The sequence below is a fragment of the Medicago sativa genome, chromosome 8, assembly GCF_051527215.1.
Source record: "Medicago sativa cultivar Bolivia chromosome 8, Bolivia_mono, whole genome shotgun sequence".
NCBI lineage: Eukaryota > Viridiplantae > Streptophyta > Magnoliopsida > Fabales > Fabaceae > Medicago > Medicago sativa.
The window spans coordinates 60,017,669-60,038,790 of record NC_140756.1 but is presented as its reverse complement, the minus strand read 5'-3'; the positions used below and the strand labels follow the sequence as shown (position 1 = coordinate 60,038,790).

The 21,122-nt window shown below is 33.9% G+C and overlaps 3 protein-coding genes across 4 annotated transcripts; all 3 read right to left on the bottom strand.

Moving 5' to 3' along the window:
* Nucleotides 1-71: 71 nt before the first annotated feature.
* Nucleotides 72-6,244, bottom strand: LOC146900098 (transferases, transferring acyl groups). 2 transcript variants are annotated; one of them, XM_085731284.1, is made up of 16 exons: nucleotides 6,116-6,244; nucleotides 5,971-6,034; nucleotides 5,842-5,887; nucleotides 5,172-5,293; nucleotides 4,904-4,977; nucleotides 4,712-4,787; nucleotides 4,540-4,629; nucleotides 3,671-3,744; nucleotides 3,234-3,321; nucleotides 1,992-2,118; nucleotides 1,807-1,911; nucleotides 1,561-1,687; nucleotides 1,418-1,469; nucleotides 1,282-1,326; nucleotides 411-509; nucleotides 72-324 (listed from the first exon to the last, which is right to left on the bottom strand). In XM_085731284.1, exons 1-16 carry the CDS (start codon nucleotides 6,169-6,171, stop codon nucleotides 172-174), a joined length of 1,398 nt encoding a protein of 465 aa, XP_085587410.1. In that variant the 5' UTR covers nucleotides 6,172-6,244; the 3' UTR covers nucleotides 72-171. The 2 variants fall into 2 exon arrangements, with proteins under 2 accessions (XP_085587410.1, XP_085587411.1); XM_085731285.1 differs by having other exon boundaries at nucleotides 5,983-6,034.
* Nucleotides 6,245-10,521: 4,277 nt separating this feature from the next.
* On the bottom strand, nucleotides 10,522-12,018 carry LOC146900097 (RING-H2 finger protein ATL29-like). The gene is made up of 2 exons (XM_085732465.1): nucleotides 10,763-12,018; nucleotides 10,522-10,646 (listed from the first exon to the last, which is right to left on the bottom strand). The coding sequence occupies exon 1, from the start codon at nucleotides 11,759-11,761 to the stop codon at nucleotides 10,844-10,846; it is 918 nt and encodes a 305-aa protein (XP_085588591.1). The 5' UTR covers nucleotides 11,762-12,018; the 3' UTR covers nucleotides 10,522-10,646; nucleotides 10,763-10,843.
* Nucleotides 12,019-12,518: 500 nt separating this feature from the next.
* On the bottom strand, nucleotides 12,519-15,573 carry LOC146900096 (Zinc finger (CCCH-type) family protein). Its single transcript, XM_085732464.1, has 2 exons — nucleotides 14,402-15,573; nucleotides 12,519-13,148 (listed from the first exon to the last, which is right to left on the bottom strand). The coding sequence occupies exons 1-2, from the start codon at nucleotides 15,246-15,248 to the stop codon at nucleotides 12,871-12,873; spliced, it is 1,125 nt and encodes a 374-aa protein (XP_085588590.1). The 5' UTR covers nucleotides 15,249-15,573; the 3' UTR covers nucleotides 12,519-12,870.
* Between the last annotated feature and the right edge of the window lie 5,549 nt (nucleotides 15,574-21,122).

Sequence of the window (21,122 nt, the reverse complement as noted above, 5' to 3'; positions counted from 1 at the left end):
TTTGTCCTTAATATGAAATGTCATTAAGATGAGATTTGTCATTTTACTACCAATCATAATTGCCACACGTGTTTTAGATTTAACTGATATAAATAAATAAAAATATCTTATATAGGTTATACATAAACAATGACGAATAATAGCACAGATTACAACATATCAATAGCTTCTTCACCAAAATTTTAACTTTATATCAAAATAATCAACAATTCCAATCACAGTTGATAAAACATAAGCATAGACAAGCAAGATAAAAACAGATGTGGTCGATGAAGCGGACAGGGTATCAACAGACAAGTTTACCAACCCAGTGAGGAGATTTGCCTGCATAAAATTGTTAGAGGAAATTATAAAATGAAATCAAGATAGAGAAGGCATATATAATAATCGCCGAGGAATATATTGTTTACCAGAAGAAATGTAGCAAGTAAGTTCCGATTAAGTGCTTCTTCAAGTACTGAAGTTTTACTTCCAGGAATAAGATCAGCCAGTGTTAGAATTGACAATAGCTGAAAAAGAGTGTCATTCGGATTAAATACTTGAATCAAATCCAAAATCAGATGTCAAATTAGCAATTACAATGTTGGATATAGCTCAAGTATGCAATGCTGCAAAATTAAGATTATAGTAGTTATTGAGAAATCCATAGGATTAAACTTAGACCAAGTTTCTTGTCCAAGTTTTCAAATCAAACAATGACTTGTGGATATTTTTTTTCCTAACATTAAATAGCCTTCATTGAGAATCAATTTCTGAATTAGAATAAGAAATTTATACAAGTCATTGTTTGATTTGAAAACTAAACAGCAACAACGATATAAGAAATTAAGAGATTAACATCTATGCACTAACACTTTAAAACATTTTAACAGATGCATCACATCAAATTACACCAAGATTCCACTTTATCTCCACAAATATCTACATGTAGAGATATGATTGGATGCATGTGTAGAAATGTTTACACTTATTTTTTATCAGTAGGTATCAAAGTCGATACCCTGAAGTATACAACACTCACACACCCTGCGCACCAATCACTGACAGTGTAAAAAGAATGCTAAGAAACTAATCTATGTTTTTTCAAATTTAACAAGTCATTACTGCACTAAGTATGTCAGATTATTACAAAAATATTCAATTGAATAAATATAATTTAAACACTAAACAAGATAGAGCCAACAAAAGAATCCTAAAGTGACAACTACAATATAAGCTATAAACCATCACAATATTAAACACTGATCCAATGAACAGAACAGAGGTGAGAGAGATAGTGACCTGTAGATTGTCAGCCAACACCATAGTAACATATGGCAGGTTGCACTGCACAAATTATCAAGAATTAGTTAGTTTTCATCCATTGGTGCCAACAGAAAGCCCTTCGAGTAAGAAACTATAACATGGTGAGACATACCGTTCTCCGTGAAATTCTTTCCACAAGCCTATCTAGAAGCACAGTTAATAACCTGACTCGGGCATCATGAAAAAGGTGTAAGTTTAATTCTGTAGACTTCATTCAAAAGGATAAATAAGTTAGGGATTAAGCTTTTCTTTTACCAGAACAGGATTGATAGAACCCAAACTCTCATCCGAAACCATCTGCTACTCTTAAATGCAGTGGAATGGCTTCCAAAGAGAAGATAGTTTCCTATATGAACACCAATAAGGTACATACCCCAATATCCTGTAGGGGGAAAGAAAAAAAAAAAGATATTTGTAACAAATACCATGTATCAGAAGTAAAATGCATCAGACATGAAATTGTATTATGATGATTGAACAACGCAAGGTCGCAATCCTTACCAAATATGCTAAAAATCCCCTCCTTGTTTTGACTTATGATATCCGTTCCTCTTTCATTTGAAAGCAAATAATGATTTAAACCATGCATCAAACAGAACTGATACCCTTCAAATCATTGATTCAAATTTATAAGAAAATCAGATTTCAGAAAAGATGACATAAGGATGAGAAAGAAAAAAAAGTACCTACTAGGACAAGTGATCCAAAAACCCCAGAATATTGTGGAGGAATGTTAATAAAGGATGTAAGGATCGAGATAGCAGCAAGCGTGAAGAAGAAATTCCAATGCACACCATATTCAGCCAAATGCACCTATTTGAGGAAAAACAATTACTAGCTTCCTTGAGAAAATCGTGAATTAGACAAAAACTCAATTTGTAAAGAATGAAAAGAAAAACATATTATTGGCTTCCTTGAAAATGACTTGAACTAATTAATTAGGCAATTAGAACCCAAACAATTTTATATGTTACATGAGAGTCTTCAACGTGAAGCACCTCACTGACTAAATTATCCCTCAAGTAACATCTCTTTCTGGAAAAATCTACATCTCTCTTTTTTTCACTTCAGATTTTTAAAGCTTTAAGAACGTAAGTTGTACTACCTCAATCAGGATAAGTATATCCTTTTACGTCCATGTCTTCTAAGAACTAAGGTATTTCTATCTTAATATTTCCAAACTCTAATATCTATAATGTGTCGGTTTGATTAGCTCTCCTTCTAGCCTTAATCACATCATTTGCGACCAAACCCATAATTTCAATTGCAAAATCAACTTGTTACTCATCATTCCCTTTACAAGAACACACAAATACAGATTTAGGTTAAGGGGGTGGGGGAGAGACCATTTTGATTTTACCCCTCTAACCGGTGCTTTAAGCTTATCCGTTTATTTAAAAAATATGTAAATCTTACGGCTCCAATGTTTGTTTCCACTGATGAACCTCTTCCACATGGTACATTTGAAACAGCATTTGATTTTCCTAGTAGATATATAATGTAATCAATTATGAAAGTGTGTTATAAGTATCAAGCATGTTGAATGCTAATTACTGGAGCATTTCTAAAATCTCTTCGTCTAAACTCTTACGGCCTCAATGTCTAAGCTAATATAGTTTCAACTCTATTAAGAACTAGTACTAGGAGTAATAATGAAATGAAATAATCCTACCCAATACAATCAAGATGAAATTTCATTTCTGACCATAAGTGAATCGTTTGTGCAAAAAAAAAAAAAAAAAAAAAAAACCTAGGGGTCAGATTATTATATTATAGTCTTCAAGAACTACATCATTTAACATAAAAATTTAAAAAACACATAGGTGATTATACTTGTTAAAGTTAAATAAGATGCAGTATTAGGAAATACATGTCAAAATGTTTGTTCGCACAGAAATTTCTATGAATCTCAATGAATATAATCCCACCTGATAATCCACACCAGTTGTGGTAACAAGACGAAAAAATCCTAAGAAGATAAGTGGACTAGATGAAACTATTGCAGTCTTCCAGTTTCTGAAGCAAGTAAAGAACTGATGTTATCACAGGAATGTCAGAATGCAATATACTTGCACAAGTTCATCCAGAAAGACATCAATGTCACTACAGAGCAGGTAAAAGAATTAGGAAAGCAGCAATGTAATTTTCAAAAGCCTACCAGCATGTTCATGTTAATAATGCTTCTTTGCCTATTGTATGAGCTTGTAAAAAAAAAAAAAAACTAACGTATAACCTTTAGAAAACTAATGATTTATCAAACTCAACAAACAATGCATTTCTACATCTAGGTAAACATGATTCTTCTATTTCAGTTAACATACTAAAACAGCTAATTTCTAAGAGTTCATTGTGTAAACATGCTTACACAGCAGCAATATTTCGTGCTTGCCGAGAAACTAATGAATTTGCTAAAACAAATGCTCCAACACCAAGATCCATCTGCAATGCAGAAGTAATTTCTAATTTCAGAACAATTAAAGTATTGACTATACATCTTATTAGCAACACAAATTGACACCACATAGTATGTACAGATCAGAATCTATAAAACAGTTGGAGAGAAATAGAGATCAAAATTGCAACTTCATATAATCAACAAATAGAAGCAATTTATAAATTGATTAAAAAACCTATTCTCTCCAACCCCCACCCATTCCCTTTTTCTCTACATTAACTTTAATTGTATATATTACTGAAGTGATAAATAATACAGTGGATGATGAGATTGAGAAACCCCTAAGTCAAAACCAAATACATTGAAAATGAATGCATAGGTTAAAAGAGGCCTCGAATCCCTTCACAAGTCAGATAAAATAACCTTGCTAAAGAGTGAACTGGAGTCCATAGAGAAACTACTCCCCCAAATAATTTGCTTTAATTAGGAGGAGAGACAAAAAAAATTGAAGAAGCAGGGGAGAGAGAGGGAAATGTTTGTATAGACTCTGGCATTAAAATATAAGTTCGAACCAAGAAATTTGGGAACCTACCTCCCCACCCCTTAACTTTTAAAAATACTTTAACAACCTTTAAAACTATTTTTTGTCATTGATAAACAGAAATATATTCCATGAGAAATTACCTGATATCATTTAATATTTCCAACTTAAAATACATTAATGAAAGAAGGAATTTGACCCTCAAAACTACTTCAAAAGTTAATCAATCACCCTGTTGTTGGATAAGTGTAGAAAATAAAATATTTTTTATGAATTTAGAACTGTCAAAGAATCCTACCAAACTAGCTCCGTATGTTTCAGTCTTCGCATATCTTCTAGGAAATATTCTGAAATCAACAGCCAAGATGCACAAGACTGTTATAATCATCTGCAAAAATAACTTTTATCAACATAATAGCACAAAAAGATCAAAACAATGGAGTAAAGAATTCTATAGTCACACTCCATACCACAATAACCCTGTACGAAGTAATATATGCCCTAATAGAATTGGGCTCTCCTAAATCAGATGATGAACCTCCAGGCCTGCAGTTAAGTGTATGGAAGTCAGCCATTACCCGCTTCAAAATTTGGCTCATGTTAAACTTCTGGGCTAACTTATTTTCGTCATAAAAGTTAGCTAAAGAAAATTGAACAATTACCTCTTAACTGCAATATAAAGTAATGTTACGATTGTGAACAAACTTGCAAAGATATAGCTCGAGTCAGCCAGTACCTGTCACCAAGTTCATTGTAGCAATTATATAACAAAGTGACTAGAATTTAATTCAAAAACCTAGCTAGCAACATAGCTTCATTGTCATGTACTCCTCCCGCCCCACAACAAAAAAAAAAAAAAAAAAAAGTAATTTTCAAACCCAACATTTGCTATTTGTTAGCAAAAAAATTAGTACTAATGAGGACACTTACAGTGAAAAATAAGAGCATAGGAACAACGATGACAAGAAAATCTATAGTCAATGTTGCTAGGTAAGCTTTGAAACTCCTATGCTCAGAAGGTGCATCGTCATTTTTCTTCTTCAGGGAGTCAACTATAAATAAAAAAGAGAAAAGCAAGTGAGCAAAAAACAATGATATCTACATTGCGTACACAATAAGCTAAATTGACCTAGCAATGAAGCAAACAAGAAATTCACAGCCAGAATATTCAAACCATAATGATCACATAAAAAAATCCCCATTATCCAAGCAGAATTACAATTGAGAATGACAAAGTAAAAAGATGTTGGCTTTGTGTGTCAATGAACTTGGCCGTATTTGGATAAACAGCTTAATTAAGCATTTTTCATAAAAATACTTACATAAAAAGCTATAAGCTATATCTGTAACACCAGATAAAAATTAAGGCCAGACTGTTTTTATTTAAGCTATAAGTTGGTTTCATAAGTATTCCTGGAGAGATTAAGGAATTAAGCGCTTATAGCATAAATGCTTATCATATAAGTGCTTATGTATAAACTATTTCTGTAACAAAAGATAAAATAAAGTCAAATTGTTCTCGTGTAAATTATAAGTTGTTTTCAAGTAAGTTATAAGCTATTTTCATAAGCTGTCTTGAAGTGTCGTGTAAGGGACTAACCAGTTATTGGAATGGAGGTGAAAGAGTGACGAATAAGCACCAAAATCTGAATAAAGAAAAGAAAACAAAACATTAATCATATAATTCAGATCATATTTAAGCTGAGATTATAACTGAGAATTGACTTACAGGGATAGTTACCGTAAGAGCCACGATTTCGAGCAACGAGGAACCGGTCAAATTGCTAACGAATCTGCAAAATTAAGAGAATTAATTGAATTAACGATGAAAAATTGAAGATTGGTAATTGTTATGATTAAGAGTAATTACTAACTGTTCTTTGAGATGCTTGTTGGGGTTGAATGAGGGTTTTGGGAGAGGTGTATCCATGGTTTCGGTGGGTGTAACTGGAGTATCACCACCCAAGCAGAGAATGCTATAGGGGTAACAATTCGCAGAACACAACGTAGCGGTGAATCAGAAGAAGAAATATACCGCAAACCCGATTAATGTACCGACTATGTATATCCCATTAGAACTTAAATTTTTAAGAGTTGTGTAGAGGTACCGAATCAGTACCATGTACCGAAACGTACTACAAACCTGGTGACTATGTACCCGAATCAGTACCATGTACCGAAACGTACTACAAAGGTAATTAAGAAATTGGCTAAAATATATTTTTGGTTCTGCAAATATGGTGAAGTTGGGTTTTAGTCCCTGTAAAAAAAGAAATTTGAAATCCATCCCTGCAAAAAATTATGTTTTTTTAAAAAGACATTGGACCCACTTTCTTACTTATATGATTGGTTTTTGCATAGGTAGCATTTGCTGATTGTATATAAACCGTACACGTGGCATTTAAGATGATTTAAGATAAGATGGGATTCAAAATTTGTATGTCTGTTGATTGTAGAGGTACGGGATGTGAAAGAGCATGGGTTTATCTCTCATGTGGATGGAGCACATAAATATCTCTATTAACTCTTATTCTCTTAACCATATTCATGGGATGTGTGATGATGAGGAAAGTGGTGTGTCTTGGGGGCTGTCTTGTATCTATGGTTTTCTAGAGGAACAACAGAAAAGGAAAGCTTGGCTCTTAATTGACTCTTTGGCAAGGCAATTTACGGGAAAATGGCTTTGTTGTGGGGATCTTAATGACATCCTGGAATCTCAAGAGAGAAAAAAGGAGGTAATATTATAAGTCAATCTCATCTAGCATTAGGGAGACAAGTAGTGGCAGATTGGAACTTAAATGATCTTAGGTTTGAAGGCTATCAATTCATCTGGTCCAATGGGCGTGAAGAAGGGGATAATGTTAAGTGCAGACTTGACAGGGCTCTTGGAAATGAGGAATTTGTCAACCGTTTCTCCACAATCAAAGTGTGCCATTTTCCTAGATTCGGTTCGGATCATGCGGCTATACTCATCTATTTAGAACACACTCCTCAAAGGAACACAAGAAGGAAGAGAATTTTTTGGTTTGAAGAGAGCTGGACCAAAGAGATTAAGTGTGAAGATCTGGTTAGACAAAATTGGGGGCGCATTTCCACACCTTGCTTTCAGAAGCTTGATAGCATTAAACACTTGGGGAGTGCTTTTAGTGACCACAATTTGGGGGCGATAAAGAAGGACAAAGCAAGGATAGAGAATAGACTAAGGGTCTGTTTGGTTCAACGGAGGGGATGGGAGAGGAGGGATTTTAATGGAGAGGAGGGGGAGGATGATATTTTAATTAAATATATGTTTGATTCAAAAGAGGGAATGGGAGGGGAAGGAAGAGATTTTAATTAAAAATGTATTTGGTTCACATGGGAGGGGAGATATTTTAAAATTAATTTAATGTTTTACCCTTTTTAGTTTGGGTATTTATTGATTTATTCTTTTTTTTTTTTAAGCTTCTTAACGTTCTAAGGGCACAAGTTATCATGACCTTAAATCGTCAGACATGTTAGTCAGTTTATATATTTGCTCTGTTAAAGTTGATGACTTGTCATGTTCTTGATGACGTGGCATATATTGCCGGCAATCAAAAGTGTCATGGATAAGGGTATTTGCCTCAAACTAATAAGTTATTAAATAAGGGTTTGTCTAACATGTGCAAACTTGTACATGATAAGGATATTAAAAGTAGCAACTTTTTTATTGAAAACCACAATTATTTATTAAAAAGTTATATATCTAATATAAAATGCACAAGTTCCTATACAAACTTACTACTTTAAACTTCTTATCATGTGCAAATTTGCACATGTTAGACAAACTCATTAAATAAATCCCTAAAAAAAAAAGTTATTAAATAATATTTTTATGGTGTAATTAATCTATAAATCCCTATACTGTTTGAAAAATTGAACTAAGAAAAATTGAAATCAGATCCTTGAATTATTTTATTTTTTTCAATCAAGTTATTCCGTTCAACAATCTGTTCGTCAACATTTATATACATCTAATGAGTCGAACGGTTAATCAACATTTATATACATCTAATTAGGTCTCTAAACTATTAAATCATATGAAAGTTGATATATATAATTGAATTAGAATTTAGAACGGCTCACATGGGTCTATTTCATGCGCAAACATATCATATGAAAGTTGATATATATAATTGAATTAGAATTTAGAACGGCTCACATGGGTATATTTCATGCGCAAACATAACATTCATAAGATTAACAAAACTTAAAACTGGTCCAATCCTCCAAAATCATATGAAAGTTGATATATATAATTGAATTAGAATTTAGAACGGCTCACATGGGTCTATTTCATGCGCAAACATAACATTCATAAGATTAACAAAACTTAAAACTGGTCCAATCCTCCACTATGCATAAATAAAGAATGTAATTTAGGGTAAGGTTAACAATAACTACTTTCAATACACAAATTATTTTTGAAACTTCTATATCTATATTATAGATCTTCCGGTTAAATCTGATCGCTTCTACGATTATGACCCCCCAAAAGATAGAAACGAATATAGCAGCTTTCAACGAAACAAACCAAACTTCTGCAACTGATATTGCACCTGTGAGCAGCAGTATGGATATGATTGATTTGATGCTACTGTTAACCTCGTGTTTTGCTATAGGACAAAGCAGGAGTATTTGAAACACAAATACAAAAAAAGTGAGAAAGACCATCACGACTGTTTCATGTTCTGCCATTAATGGACCAGCAAATGATGATATCTTTAGTACCGGAAAGATGATTAACAGAAAGCATAATACTATTGAGGTTGTGGCTACTTCCTTAAACCTCTTTTGGTTGTACCTGTATATATTTATATAACTTCATGAGATTACATATATGTTTATTTATGAGTAACTACTAGTATTGAGGAAAATTAAAGGGATAGAGTACCTGTTAATTGCATCAGCTTTCGACTCTTCCATCACAATCGTGTGATCTTCCATTGTTTGGCAGCACAGCGTCGTTGGTAGCTTTTTTTCTGTTGAGTATACCTTTAGGACTTAGATCCCTTAAATAGTTGTGTGCCGTAACTAACATCACAATATAAGTGATAGTAAATTTTGGAGAAGTTTGTTGTTCATTAATGAATCAATGTATTTTGTTTTTCTTTTTGAACCGTCTTGTAACAAAATATCCTATTTAAAATATAGTGAAAACAACTGCAAAAAATTCATTACGGATAATGTTCATCACAAATGTAACCAACTTCCACATATAACAATGAAACTAATTTATTTGTTTTTGAAAAAAATTAGTTACGGATAATGATCGTGTAACAAATTTTCACTATTTATAAAAAAAAAATAGCAAAATTTCATTTCCATCCTTATTAAAATTCACGATCTACTTAGTTTTATGTGCATAATGGTATTTTCAAAATTTAATTTATTTATTTTTCAAGAAAATAATAACAAATAATGGTCGTATCACGAGTGTAATCAATTTCCACGGATAACTATGAAAATTTATTTGATTTTTTTAAAAAATAATTACGGATAATGGTCATATCTACTAACGTGTTTTGCATTATAAAATAAAAATTTATATATAAGAAACACTACATTGATGTTTATATATTAAAAATAATCATGAGGTTCCAATATTTTATCATATTTAATTTCTCATATATGTAAATAAAAATTCGTATTTAAAATTTGCAACGGGAAGAATGGAAACATTAAATGGTGTTTTGCATATAAAATAAAAATTTAATTAATAGAAACACGGCATTAATGTTGGTATTTTGAAAATGGTTACGAGTTTTCCAAATTTTATCATATCGACTATCAAACATTTTTACATAAAAATCTTCTTCTACATATATCAGCATATAAAATCCTCAACGAGTGCGGTTTAAATATTTAACGGTGTTTTAAATATAAAACAAAAATTTATTTAATAAACACACTACATTAATGTTGATATTTTGAGATTTTTCAAAAAAAAAATGTTGATATTTTGAAAATAGACATGAGTTTTCAAAATTTTATCGTATCGACTTTCTCATATATGAATATAAAAATAAAATATGAAGTACATAAAATCTGCAACGGGTGTGGTGCAAACATTGAACAGTGTTTTGCATATAAAATAAAAAGTTACTTGATAGAAACACTACATTAATTTTGATTTTTCCTTCAAAAAAATTTATTTTGATTTTGAAAAAAGTCATGATTTTCAAAATTTTATCATATCAACTTTTCCATATATCTAAAAAAAAAAATTGTTTTCACATATATAAACAAATCAAATTCATAATTTACAAACTCTTGAATGGTAAAACTTCATTAACAACGATAAAAATGAATGATATATCTAACTGCTCACACATATAAAAAGTCTGATATCTCTATCTTGTACTAGTCTATATCTAAAGCCTCAACCTATACTTTTGAAATTTAAACAATAAAGGATTTAGATAAAAGAAGAAGAAAAAAAAATGATCTTATAAAAAGTCTGATATCTCTATCTTGTACTAGTCTATATCTAAAGCCTCAACCTATACTTTTGAAATTTAAACAATAAAGGATTTAGGTAAAAGAAGAAGAAAAAAATGATCTTGAATGATAAAAAGCATGCTTCAAGCCTCTTGAGCATGAGCAAGTGAAGAGGAGCCAGATACTGGTTTAACAAAACCACAATTACGACAAGGTGTAGGCATTGTTAATGTCATCTCACTGTAATTTGTACAACTCTTTGTGAAATTGTGTCCTCCCCTTATAACATGTTCAGGCAATCTCAATGTATATTTTTCATCATCTTTTTCTTCACCTCTAATCATTACTATAGAATGCCCCGTTGAATGTGACCTTGAAAATATATGTTCTTCTTGTTGCATGCTCTTGCTCACATGATCATTATGTTGATCGCCTTCATGTATTTGAGCTCTAGTGATCTCACTAGTATTGTCACTTTCCTCTCCTCTAACATCAATGCGTGTATCATTGCACGGTAATGAGGTCATACCCTCTTGTGCATTAACATTGTCGTTGTTGTTGTTGTTGCAACATTCCCCGTGTTTTGACGTTTGGTTGGGAGGTGCATCAAGGTCGGTTCGACAAACGGGACATGTCTTGTGAGATTCAAACCACAAGTCGATACATTCTTGGTGGAAAACATGGCAACAAATGGTTAGGAGACGAAGCAAGCTATCGTCCTCGAACTCTAGCAAGCAAATAGCACATTCTAAGCTGTAACTCTTTTCCTTGCGGTGGTCTTTCACATCAGCGTAGAGGAAAGTGGGGAATCCATTTATAAGGGTATTGTCGAGTCCTCTAGGGGGTGACCTCTCAGGTGAGAGACGAACGAGGGATCCTGAGGCCGTGCGATGCAAGGCCCACATATGGAAAATGCCTGCAAAGCAATACTTGCAAAGATAGACAACGCTGAAAGCCACAAAGCATAAGATGAGGACGGTAAGGGTGAAGGCTACTAGTGCCGGTGGGGTCTTATGTGTTGGAGCCGACGGGGTGTCGTACTTAGGTTCCGATAAAGACATTGTCGGATTGAGAAACTATCAACAATGGACTGTTATTGGTTTTCAAGATGAGTAGAGGATGATTTATTCTTGACCTTCCACTCTCTCTTCTTTGCATGGTTGAGAGAAGTTTATGAACAAAGTAGTGGGTGAATGAATGTTAGTAAAGTGGTGTTACTTTTCTCCCTTCACTTTACTATTTTTTTTAAGAGGATTTTAAGGGACAAAATGTGGAGAGAGAGATAATTGAGGAAACATGTTATGCATGGTGTTATTTGAGTACTAGATGATGGGTTAATATAAAACAGTGATGCTGAGGTTGATTTTTAGCCCTTGGTGAAAAAGGTTGGTTTGAGCGAGTCCTTATGAGAAGGACAAGGATTTATGTCCGAACAATATTCAAGTTGCATCTAATGCATAAATAAGCCAATAGGATTATATTAAATTATAACTGCATTTTTTTGACTCCAATGTATGAAAAAATTGGTATGTATGAAAATGTTGAGGTAAAATGACTCCATTGTTCCTTATCATGTCTATCTTGTTTTTGATGCACACCCCATTTTTGTTTTTGCTTCTTTTTCATTTGAGTAAATGTAATGATACTGAATTGAATTGCAGAATAAAATGGAATAAAACTCTACTAAAAAATTGTAGGAAAAACAAAAAAAGAGGATGCAAATTAAGGTTTTATTGTCCATTTTACTCATGTTCGTGATGTTGTCGTGAAATGTTACCTCGCGATTAATAGCATCCTTCAAGGAAAAAAAAACAACAATAAAAATAGAAACCGGAATCTTAAATTAGATCCAACATGGGGTAACAAAAGAACAATTATGTCTGACACGATCTGATGCACATACAAGGATGCCGCTGTTACATTCAAAACTCAGAAGCAAAAATTTGAAAAGAAAAGATGAATCCTTCACCGAACATAAATCCACAGAACAATTATCTGTGAATTGAACAAAGTGCTACAATGCTGGAAACTACGGATCATAAGACATTATTAGATAATATAACAAGATGGGAACTGGAAATCATGACGTTTTCAGCTACATGGCAATACATAAGCCCTCATCGTCAGCCATTTTCCATGTTTCCAAGATTGGGAATATAATATTGTAGCTCTATTCGAAGTCATCGATCCAATCGCCATATATCCTACTGATTTTATCGGGACCTTTCCACTTCTGATGAGCTCTCTGTCCTGGCCTCTGACTCACAATGGAAGGTCTTTGTGAAGGGACTCCAAGATGATAAACATCTGAACCAGTAGGAGGATTTGATGCAACCACATTATCAGCATGAGTTTTGGAAGGTACACCCTGTTTTGTGTCAGACGCAACAACAGAAACACCGTCTCTGCTTTCTCCTTCCATAAGCCCACCTCCATATCTGTGTAATTCTGCAGTCACAAACTCACAATATCAAAGACAAGTTTATATAAAAATAAGTTATACATCATTCCGACAGATAATCAATTTAAGCCAATAAAACACTCGTGTATCAATCTGAGAAAATGTTTTTGAAAATGTATATGTGCATGTTTGGATCGACGGTGAGACTGGCATGACATAATCATGGCAACTCACTGCGATTTAGACAAAATCTACACTTTGAAGTTTCAACAAAATCACAGTGCCACCGCGATTTCGCTAAACTCGCCGTCAATCCAAACATGCACATAATGAACAAGGCCAAACATCAAAGCAATGAAAGTATGTTGCCGATTGCGGATCACAAAAAGAGAGTGATTTGTTCGAATTCCACTACGTACTGTGCTATCCTATAGACGCTATTTGACAACACTTTGTACTTAATCGCATATTCGTGGAACAATAGCAATTTATTAAAATTCTGCCACACGATAGCGCTGTAGCACTGCTATTTGACAACACAGATTAGATCTAAGCTGCCATCTTTCATTCTGAACCCACCACTCATGAAACTATTCTTTTCTTATCTCTTGAAGTCAGCGCTTTTCTTAATCAGAAAGTGAAGGCTTAGACATTTGAATTTGAAGCATACAAGGCATATGAAAAGTAATCGCAAAAAAGGAAGCACTGTAAACCAAAAAACACTTGGAAATTTGCACAGTTTCGTCTTCAGAGTTCTTCTCTGTTGTAAACTTAGTTGTTTATGTTTTTCATTGTGCAAAACATAAGGAAGGTGCATTTCTACTATCGTGTGTATCTTCTCTAGAATGTAATTACTTTTATACAAAAAAATTGCATAGATTACTCAAGTCGGCAACTTACAAACAAAATGTTATGCTCAATGAAACACCACATTCACATACATATCAAAATGTTATGTTCTGCCTTAGCATCAACCAAAACAAAATTGACACTAGGGACAATGCAGGGTACTCATTAAAACAAAATAGTAGAAATCAAAGCTGTAACAGACCATATTAAATGAAGAAAAAACCAATCTTGTATGGATAAAAAGAATCTAACATCAATTCCCAAAATTGTATCCAAATGGTAAGAAAACACTGCCACAACTCCACAACACAAACTATTTATAACTTTCCAATTCTAATAGCACTTTCTATAATCATATCAACACAACATAATCACCTCAATTACCATAATATTAAAATCTTTAATCCAATTCACATAACAAAATCATCAAAATGGATCATATCTATCATACCTGTAGCACCATGAGCAAAATGGCATTTGTTACCAAAGGGACAATACCCAGTCATCTCCCACTTATTACAAATCCTAGTTTTCCAATTCGAAGGCTTCAAATTAGGTCCATTCCCAACCGCGGCCGCACCAGCCGCAACAACAACAACACCACTACCGCTACCAACACCACTACCAACACTCCCACCACCTCCTCCTCCACCACCACCACCACCACCATAACCACCAGGGCCTAAACTAATCGCCACACTTTCACGATTCTTCGATTGCTCATCATGAAGAAAAGTACAACTATCCCCATAAGGACAACCTTCCTCAGTATAAAATTTCTTACAATGTCTCCCCTTATAAGACCTATTATTCATACTCTCCCCTACAAAAGTACTCGACCCAACCGTCGGTATCTGAAACTCCTCCCTAGGCTGCTCAATCACACTCCTCTCTTCTTCATGAGCAGCCACAATCTCCTGCCAATTCTCCGGCGGCCGACGTAGCTCCTCCACACTATGAGCAAAATTACAGTTCGTTATATAAGGACATGTCCCCACACGAAACTTGCAGCATAATTTCGTCTTAAAAAACATTTTCCCAATCGCTTTCGCGCGATTCGATCCTCCTCCACTGCCACCACCACCATCTTGCGAATTGCTTCTCGATTTCTTACTCGGCGGCTCACTTCCTGCACGTGAATTTGAAGACGGAGTTGTTTCACCGCCGGCGTCGTTTCCGTTCCAGTAACGATACTCATCTTCCGTCGCCCAGTCAGCTTGGTCGGTTGACCAGCTATCGGCGGCTCCGCCGCCGGTGGTGATGATTTGAACGACGTTGCCGTCTCTGTTGTAATCCATTGTTTCTTACAACAAAACCCTAACGGCGTTAGAGTTGTTGGAAGAAAGAAGTGAAAGTGTATATAAGAGTGTTGGAACACGTGTTGATTTTTTGAAGATGGAAATGAAAACGAGATTATTGTTGTTGGGAATGAAATTCGGGAAAAATTGAAACTGTGTACGCGAGTGTTGAAGCGGTTTTAGTGAGAAAGGAAGAACGTGTGGTTTAAGACACAGGAAATTTAGGTTCGTTGAAGTAAAAAAGTTTGTTTGGTTTGAGAAAGGAACCAGATCTAGAACTGAAACTGAGTTGGTACTAGATTTTCATTGTCTTGTGTAATAACTCAAGAGAAACACCATCGTGTTTACTTGTTTGTACATGTTTCAGTTCACTTTTTTCTGATCAAAAAGTAAATTTATTTTTTTACATAAACAAACTTAATTCATATAAGAATAATATACCCTCCCCTCAAAGATGTTTAAATTACACTTTTCTCCCCTCTTATTCAAAACATATTATAAAACTTTTCACTCCCCTCCCTTAAGATAAGCTTAAATTACATTCTCTTCCTCCCTTATGTTAAAATCTACACTTTACTCCTCAATATTTTTTTTATTTCTAATAATCTAGCAAAAAAATATTATCTAACACACTTCGGAAAAAATAGTATTGCGGATCTATTTTAATATAATAAGAAATTGAATAAATATTTTTCGCTATTTTTTATTCGCAATCTCATTAACATGTAGTTTTAAACTTATTATAAAATATGAAATAACCCAAAATAAAATTAAAATATATGAATAATTACTAAAGAAAATAAAGCATGGTTATTTAAAAGTTAATTTTATACTCTAAATTATAAAATTAATAGAAAAATATTTAAATTTAATTATCATTGACATTTAAATTATAAAAAAAATCAATTGATTTTTCTTAAATGGTGGTTCAAAATTAATATATATCATAAAAATATTTATTTATGTTAAAATATATTAAAGTGTAGTGCGTATTTAATTATTAAGGGAGGGTGTTCTAATTCAAGCATCTTATAAGGGAGAGGAGTATAAATTTAATTCTAATTTTTTTAAAAAGATCGTAACAAACAGATGCAATATTCTTAAAAGTGATTACCAAAACGTCTGAGGTGGTCCAACAATCCAACATTACAGGTAGTCAACCTAATACCTCTTTAATTTTTTAAATTTTAACAAATTAATCTTTTAGTTAAAAAAGAAAATCATTGGTTCTTGGGTGACTATAGAATTTGATAATTGAACTCTACCACCTAATTTCATTTCCTCTCATCTTCTCCTTCATCTTCATGAACAAGAAGAAAGAAAACACACCACATCATCACTACACTGCCACCATTCCAAATAACAACTTCCGGATATCAAATCATCATCTAAGTCGTCTACGAAGAAAGCCTATGAAGACACATGGCAGGAAAGGCCCAATAAGAGACTAGATCCAAGTCCATCTGAGATGACCACCTCGTCTTACAACACAGTGCATAGCAAGATCTTACCTTCTGCACCACCTCAAGAGACCTCACGTCTCGGAACAACACACAAGACAAGATAATGCCTCATGAGCCACCTTATGAACCACCTCGCATAAGAAACAAATGGAGAGCCAACGTACTTCACCACCTTAGACGCCAATAAACTATCACATAATTACTTGGTTATTCCTACTAAAAGAGAGTCTCATTTTAATTGGGTAGGCATACACGCCTATCTCGAAATCACTTACTATCAATAAATCCAATTACATCCATGACGGTCTACACCAAATTGTATGAGCAAGAATAACAACAACATTTAGCATATCATCATAATACATGATTATAAATAGCGGACTTGCCCTCATGTATGATCATCTCACTTTTTATACCGACTTTGTTATCTATTAGCATCTGTAACACCCCGTTTTCCCAACATAAAAAATTTCATCATAAATCAGAGTATTTAAGTCATAAACGGAATGTCACATAAATCTTGAAAGTCATAAGACAGATAATAATAATTATCCTTCAAAATTCAACATCAAAAATCTGAAACTACGCAGCGGAAAATAGTTCAACATGATAAAAGTCTTGGCACGCAGGCCTCTTCAGAAATCTCATAGTTTTTGTTCGACATTTATTCATAAAAAGTTCATAAGACACGTAAGGAACAGAAGTAAAAGCAAGCCCCCATCCCGTTACGTATCAGAGCACCTTGACAAAATGTGAGGAGTCCACTCACGTACGCCTCTAGTCTTTATTACCTGCAAGTTACCCATACGAAGGGCAACATTTTCAAGCAGAAGGGGTGAGATTTCACAGTCAATAAATTAAGCATATAATCCATTAAAATGCATTTAGCAACATAAAACATTATTAACATATCAAACAGTTATCACTTACATATTATCATTTCATAATCAAATACCATCATCAAATATCATCATCATTAAATATCATGTTTAACTTAACACTTGACTCGACAATACGACTCAACTTGACAATGCAACTCTTATCAACTTAACAACTTAACAACTTAAACCATCGTGAAACTTCTTGATATGCAAATGCATGTGGTACCAATCAACTACATAAATGAGCGTAATTAGGCACTCTAACGTGTGAGCATACAGCTGTTGGACTTAAAGCCCCCAACGTAGTTTTGAGCACAAGGCTGCCGGGCCTAAAGCCCCCAACTTTAATGAGTATGCAATGGACTCAATCTTCCTACAACTTAGACAACAACGTGAACATCTTATACAACTCCATAATCATGGACAACTTCTTAAATTCTTGCAACTTAGATCGACTCATGCAACTTCAAGACATTAACAATCAACAGCAGCAAACAACAACAATTACAGCATGTAACAGTGCTTAAATAACATATCATCATTAAAGGGAATGAATCATATCAACTTATCATCATAAAGTATCATAAATAATACTATACATCATCACTACTAATCTCAGTCACCTAAACAGACTTCTGAAACTTCTGAAAGTATCCTAAACAACCCTCATTCTTACTTCTAAGATCAACTCATGACTACACATGCGAAAGGATCACATCGGAACAATTTTGGGCAACTAACCGCCTAACTCGCAGTGGCGAGTAACTTTGCTCGCAACGGCGAGCAAAGCGTGCATTCTGGACTCCTAAGGCCTTGCTTGCAATGGCGAGCCACTTTGCTCGCAAGGGCGAGCTTACAGGTTACTCGCAGTTGCGAGTTGCGTTGCTCGCAGTGGCGAGCGGGGGTTCTTAGCTCGCAATTGCGAGTGTTCCTGCTCGCAGTTGCGAGCGATGAATGTCAGTACGGCCAGAAACCTAAAAATTACAATTTTTCGCCTATCTTCATGATTCTTTCATTCAAATAGCATCTAATTATCACCCTAGGCAATATCTAAGGTCTGTACACTAATTTTGCATCAATCTAACATCTTTTCACGGGTCAATCATCAAAATCGGTCTTAAACCTAATTCCTAATTCTCACCAAAACTCAACCTAATCATGCTAAAAATCATTTTTCAGAATCATACCCTTAATAGTATTGAAAGTTAGTTTCACCCTTACCTGGTAATTGCAGAAATCGCAGTCCTCTCTCTCTTGTTCTCCTCTTCTGACTTTTCTCCCTTTTTCTCCAAAAACGTACGTACTGTGTTACTAACTTATGTCTGCCTATTTATCTTTTCATATTACTCTTCTCACTACTAATTTACTCATCTCACAACACAGCCCCACTTTTAATATTTTTATTTTATTTTCATATCTTATTTTATTAAATAATAAAATAAGTCTCAACACCTCATAACATCTCTAAAAATCATAACATCGCATATATCACATAATTTTCAGATAAATCATATATCTCTCGTAAAATCACGTAAATCTCATAAATCACTTAAATTCATAAATCATATATATATATATATATGAATATATTTCTAAATAATTAAATAATTTACGACGGGCGTTACAACTCCATACTTACTTTGGCATTGAAGTGTCTTTTGCAAGAAAACCCTTTTTGTTAATAAAATGAGTGTATGATCAGTTGCGGTGGACTATACCAACAATGTCAAGACATACCTCCTGCTTAGGAGGTCAACCAGTCTTGTTCATCCAAGAACATTGGCGCCTAACTTGGGGTCACAATAAAATTAATACCTATGCCTCAAGGTTTCGTGATAAAATTAATCAGATGATTTCAAGAATAAACACAATCACCATAATCTTGAGCTAGCCAACAATAATGTCAGGATCAGAAACAGTAACTACAATGAAGTATCTAGACTCCAAGACTTGCGAATGAGGAGGAACCACAATAATTCCCTCTTCCACTCACCAACATGCCGCCACGATAAAAGCTCAACATGACGCGTCACTTGCTAGGCGTCAGAAAAGCTGTAGTCGCATACCATCCCAAAGTCGGCATGACACTAAAGTCATTCGTCTGATCTCACAACACTCAAAGTTATTCACCACATTATATTAGTAGCCCAGGTGAAAAGACTCAAGGCAAGGATAATGGATATGTAGAATAACATAAAATAATGATCTCACATGCCTCCCAAAGAGGAGACTGTGATAATTATGACATGCTAAGAATCAACCCAAAACTCATATCACATCAGTTAGCAATCGAAACCACTGTGAAGACCGTTGTCCAGAAGATATAAACACTATCAGAAAATTAAGAAAATAAAGAGACAGAGGAAAGGAGAGAACACACATATGTTTATTCTGGTTTACCCCACAATCTGGGATTACGTCTAACCTTTTTCACTTCTAAGGGATTTTATCGCTACAATCAAAACTTGATTACAACAGCTGATAAGACAACCTAGTCCTATATTTTACAAACATATTGTGTTACACAACTCTAAGAGTAGTAAACAAATTTAAGAAGAATACACTATATGTAAATCTTTTTTTGTTTCTATGTGACAATTTCTAGACAAGGTATACAATACAGAATGAATATAAACATGGTGCAATGCATTGTATCTACGTGTTGTAGGCCTGCGACATTCTTCCATCAATCCAGGTCATTTATATAAACAACAATTTAGTAAATTGTTGTTGAATAGAACCTTGTCTTTGAATGTTTGATTAATTGTTGTAGTCATCTTGATGAAATGTAGTCAATGAATCAATCATTTATTTCCATTAATGATGCTTTTAAATAATTTTTCTAAACTTTAAAAGTTAGAACATCATTTCCTTTCGTAGAAAAAGGTCTTTGCATCAGTGACGTGTCTTGCATCAAACACTTGGTACAAAGGATTTCAAGATCCAAATACAAAGTCTTGTCTTTATGGCCTAACAACCCTATTTTTCTTATGAACAATTTTTCTTATAAACAATAGGTGTTTGTAACCAATTTTGGTCTAACAACCCTTCTAAACTCCTAATCAGGATACAACCAAATCCTCAAGAGTATAAGGGATGCCCTAAAGACAACCTTTATGATGGATGAACCCAATTATTGCTATATAAGTTTTAAATTTGAGGAAGTATTTGCAAATAAGTGTTAAACCTTACGAGGGTATTTGCTTATTCTAATAATCACACATATTTTTAAGAAAAAAACAAAAAAAAGTTAGCCAAATTACCTTTATATGATGTGATAGAACCTTCAGTCCACGTAGATGTGCCACATGTACAGTTTACGATCACGTCATACGGTGAAACTGGGAGAGACCTAACCAACTATTGCCTGAAGATGTTTGCATTAAAATCTCGGCTACCAAATCCCCATCCACATAGTTGCATTCAGACTTCCCAAATTGGAGTGCTTCTACCGATGGTAAATTTTCTCTTAACTCGGCTTATACTCTTCTCATGGATAAAAACCTAAATGGGAGAAACCCACTTGGGTT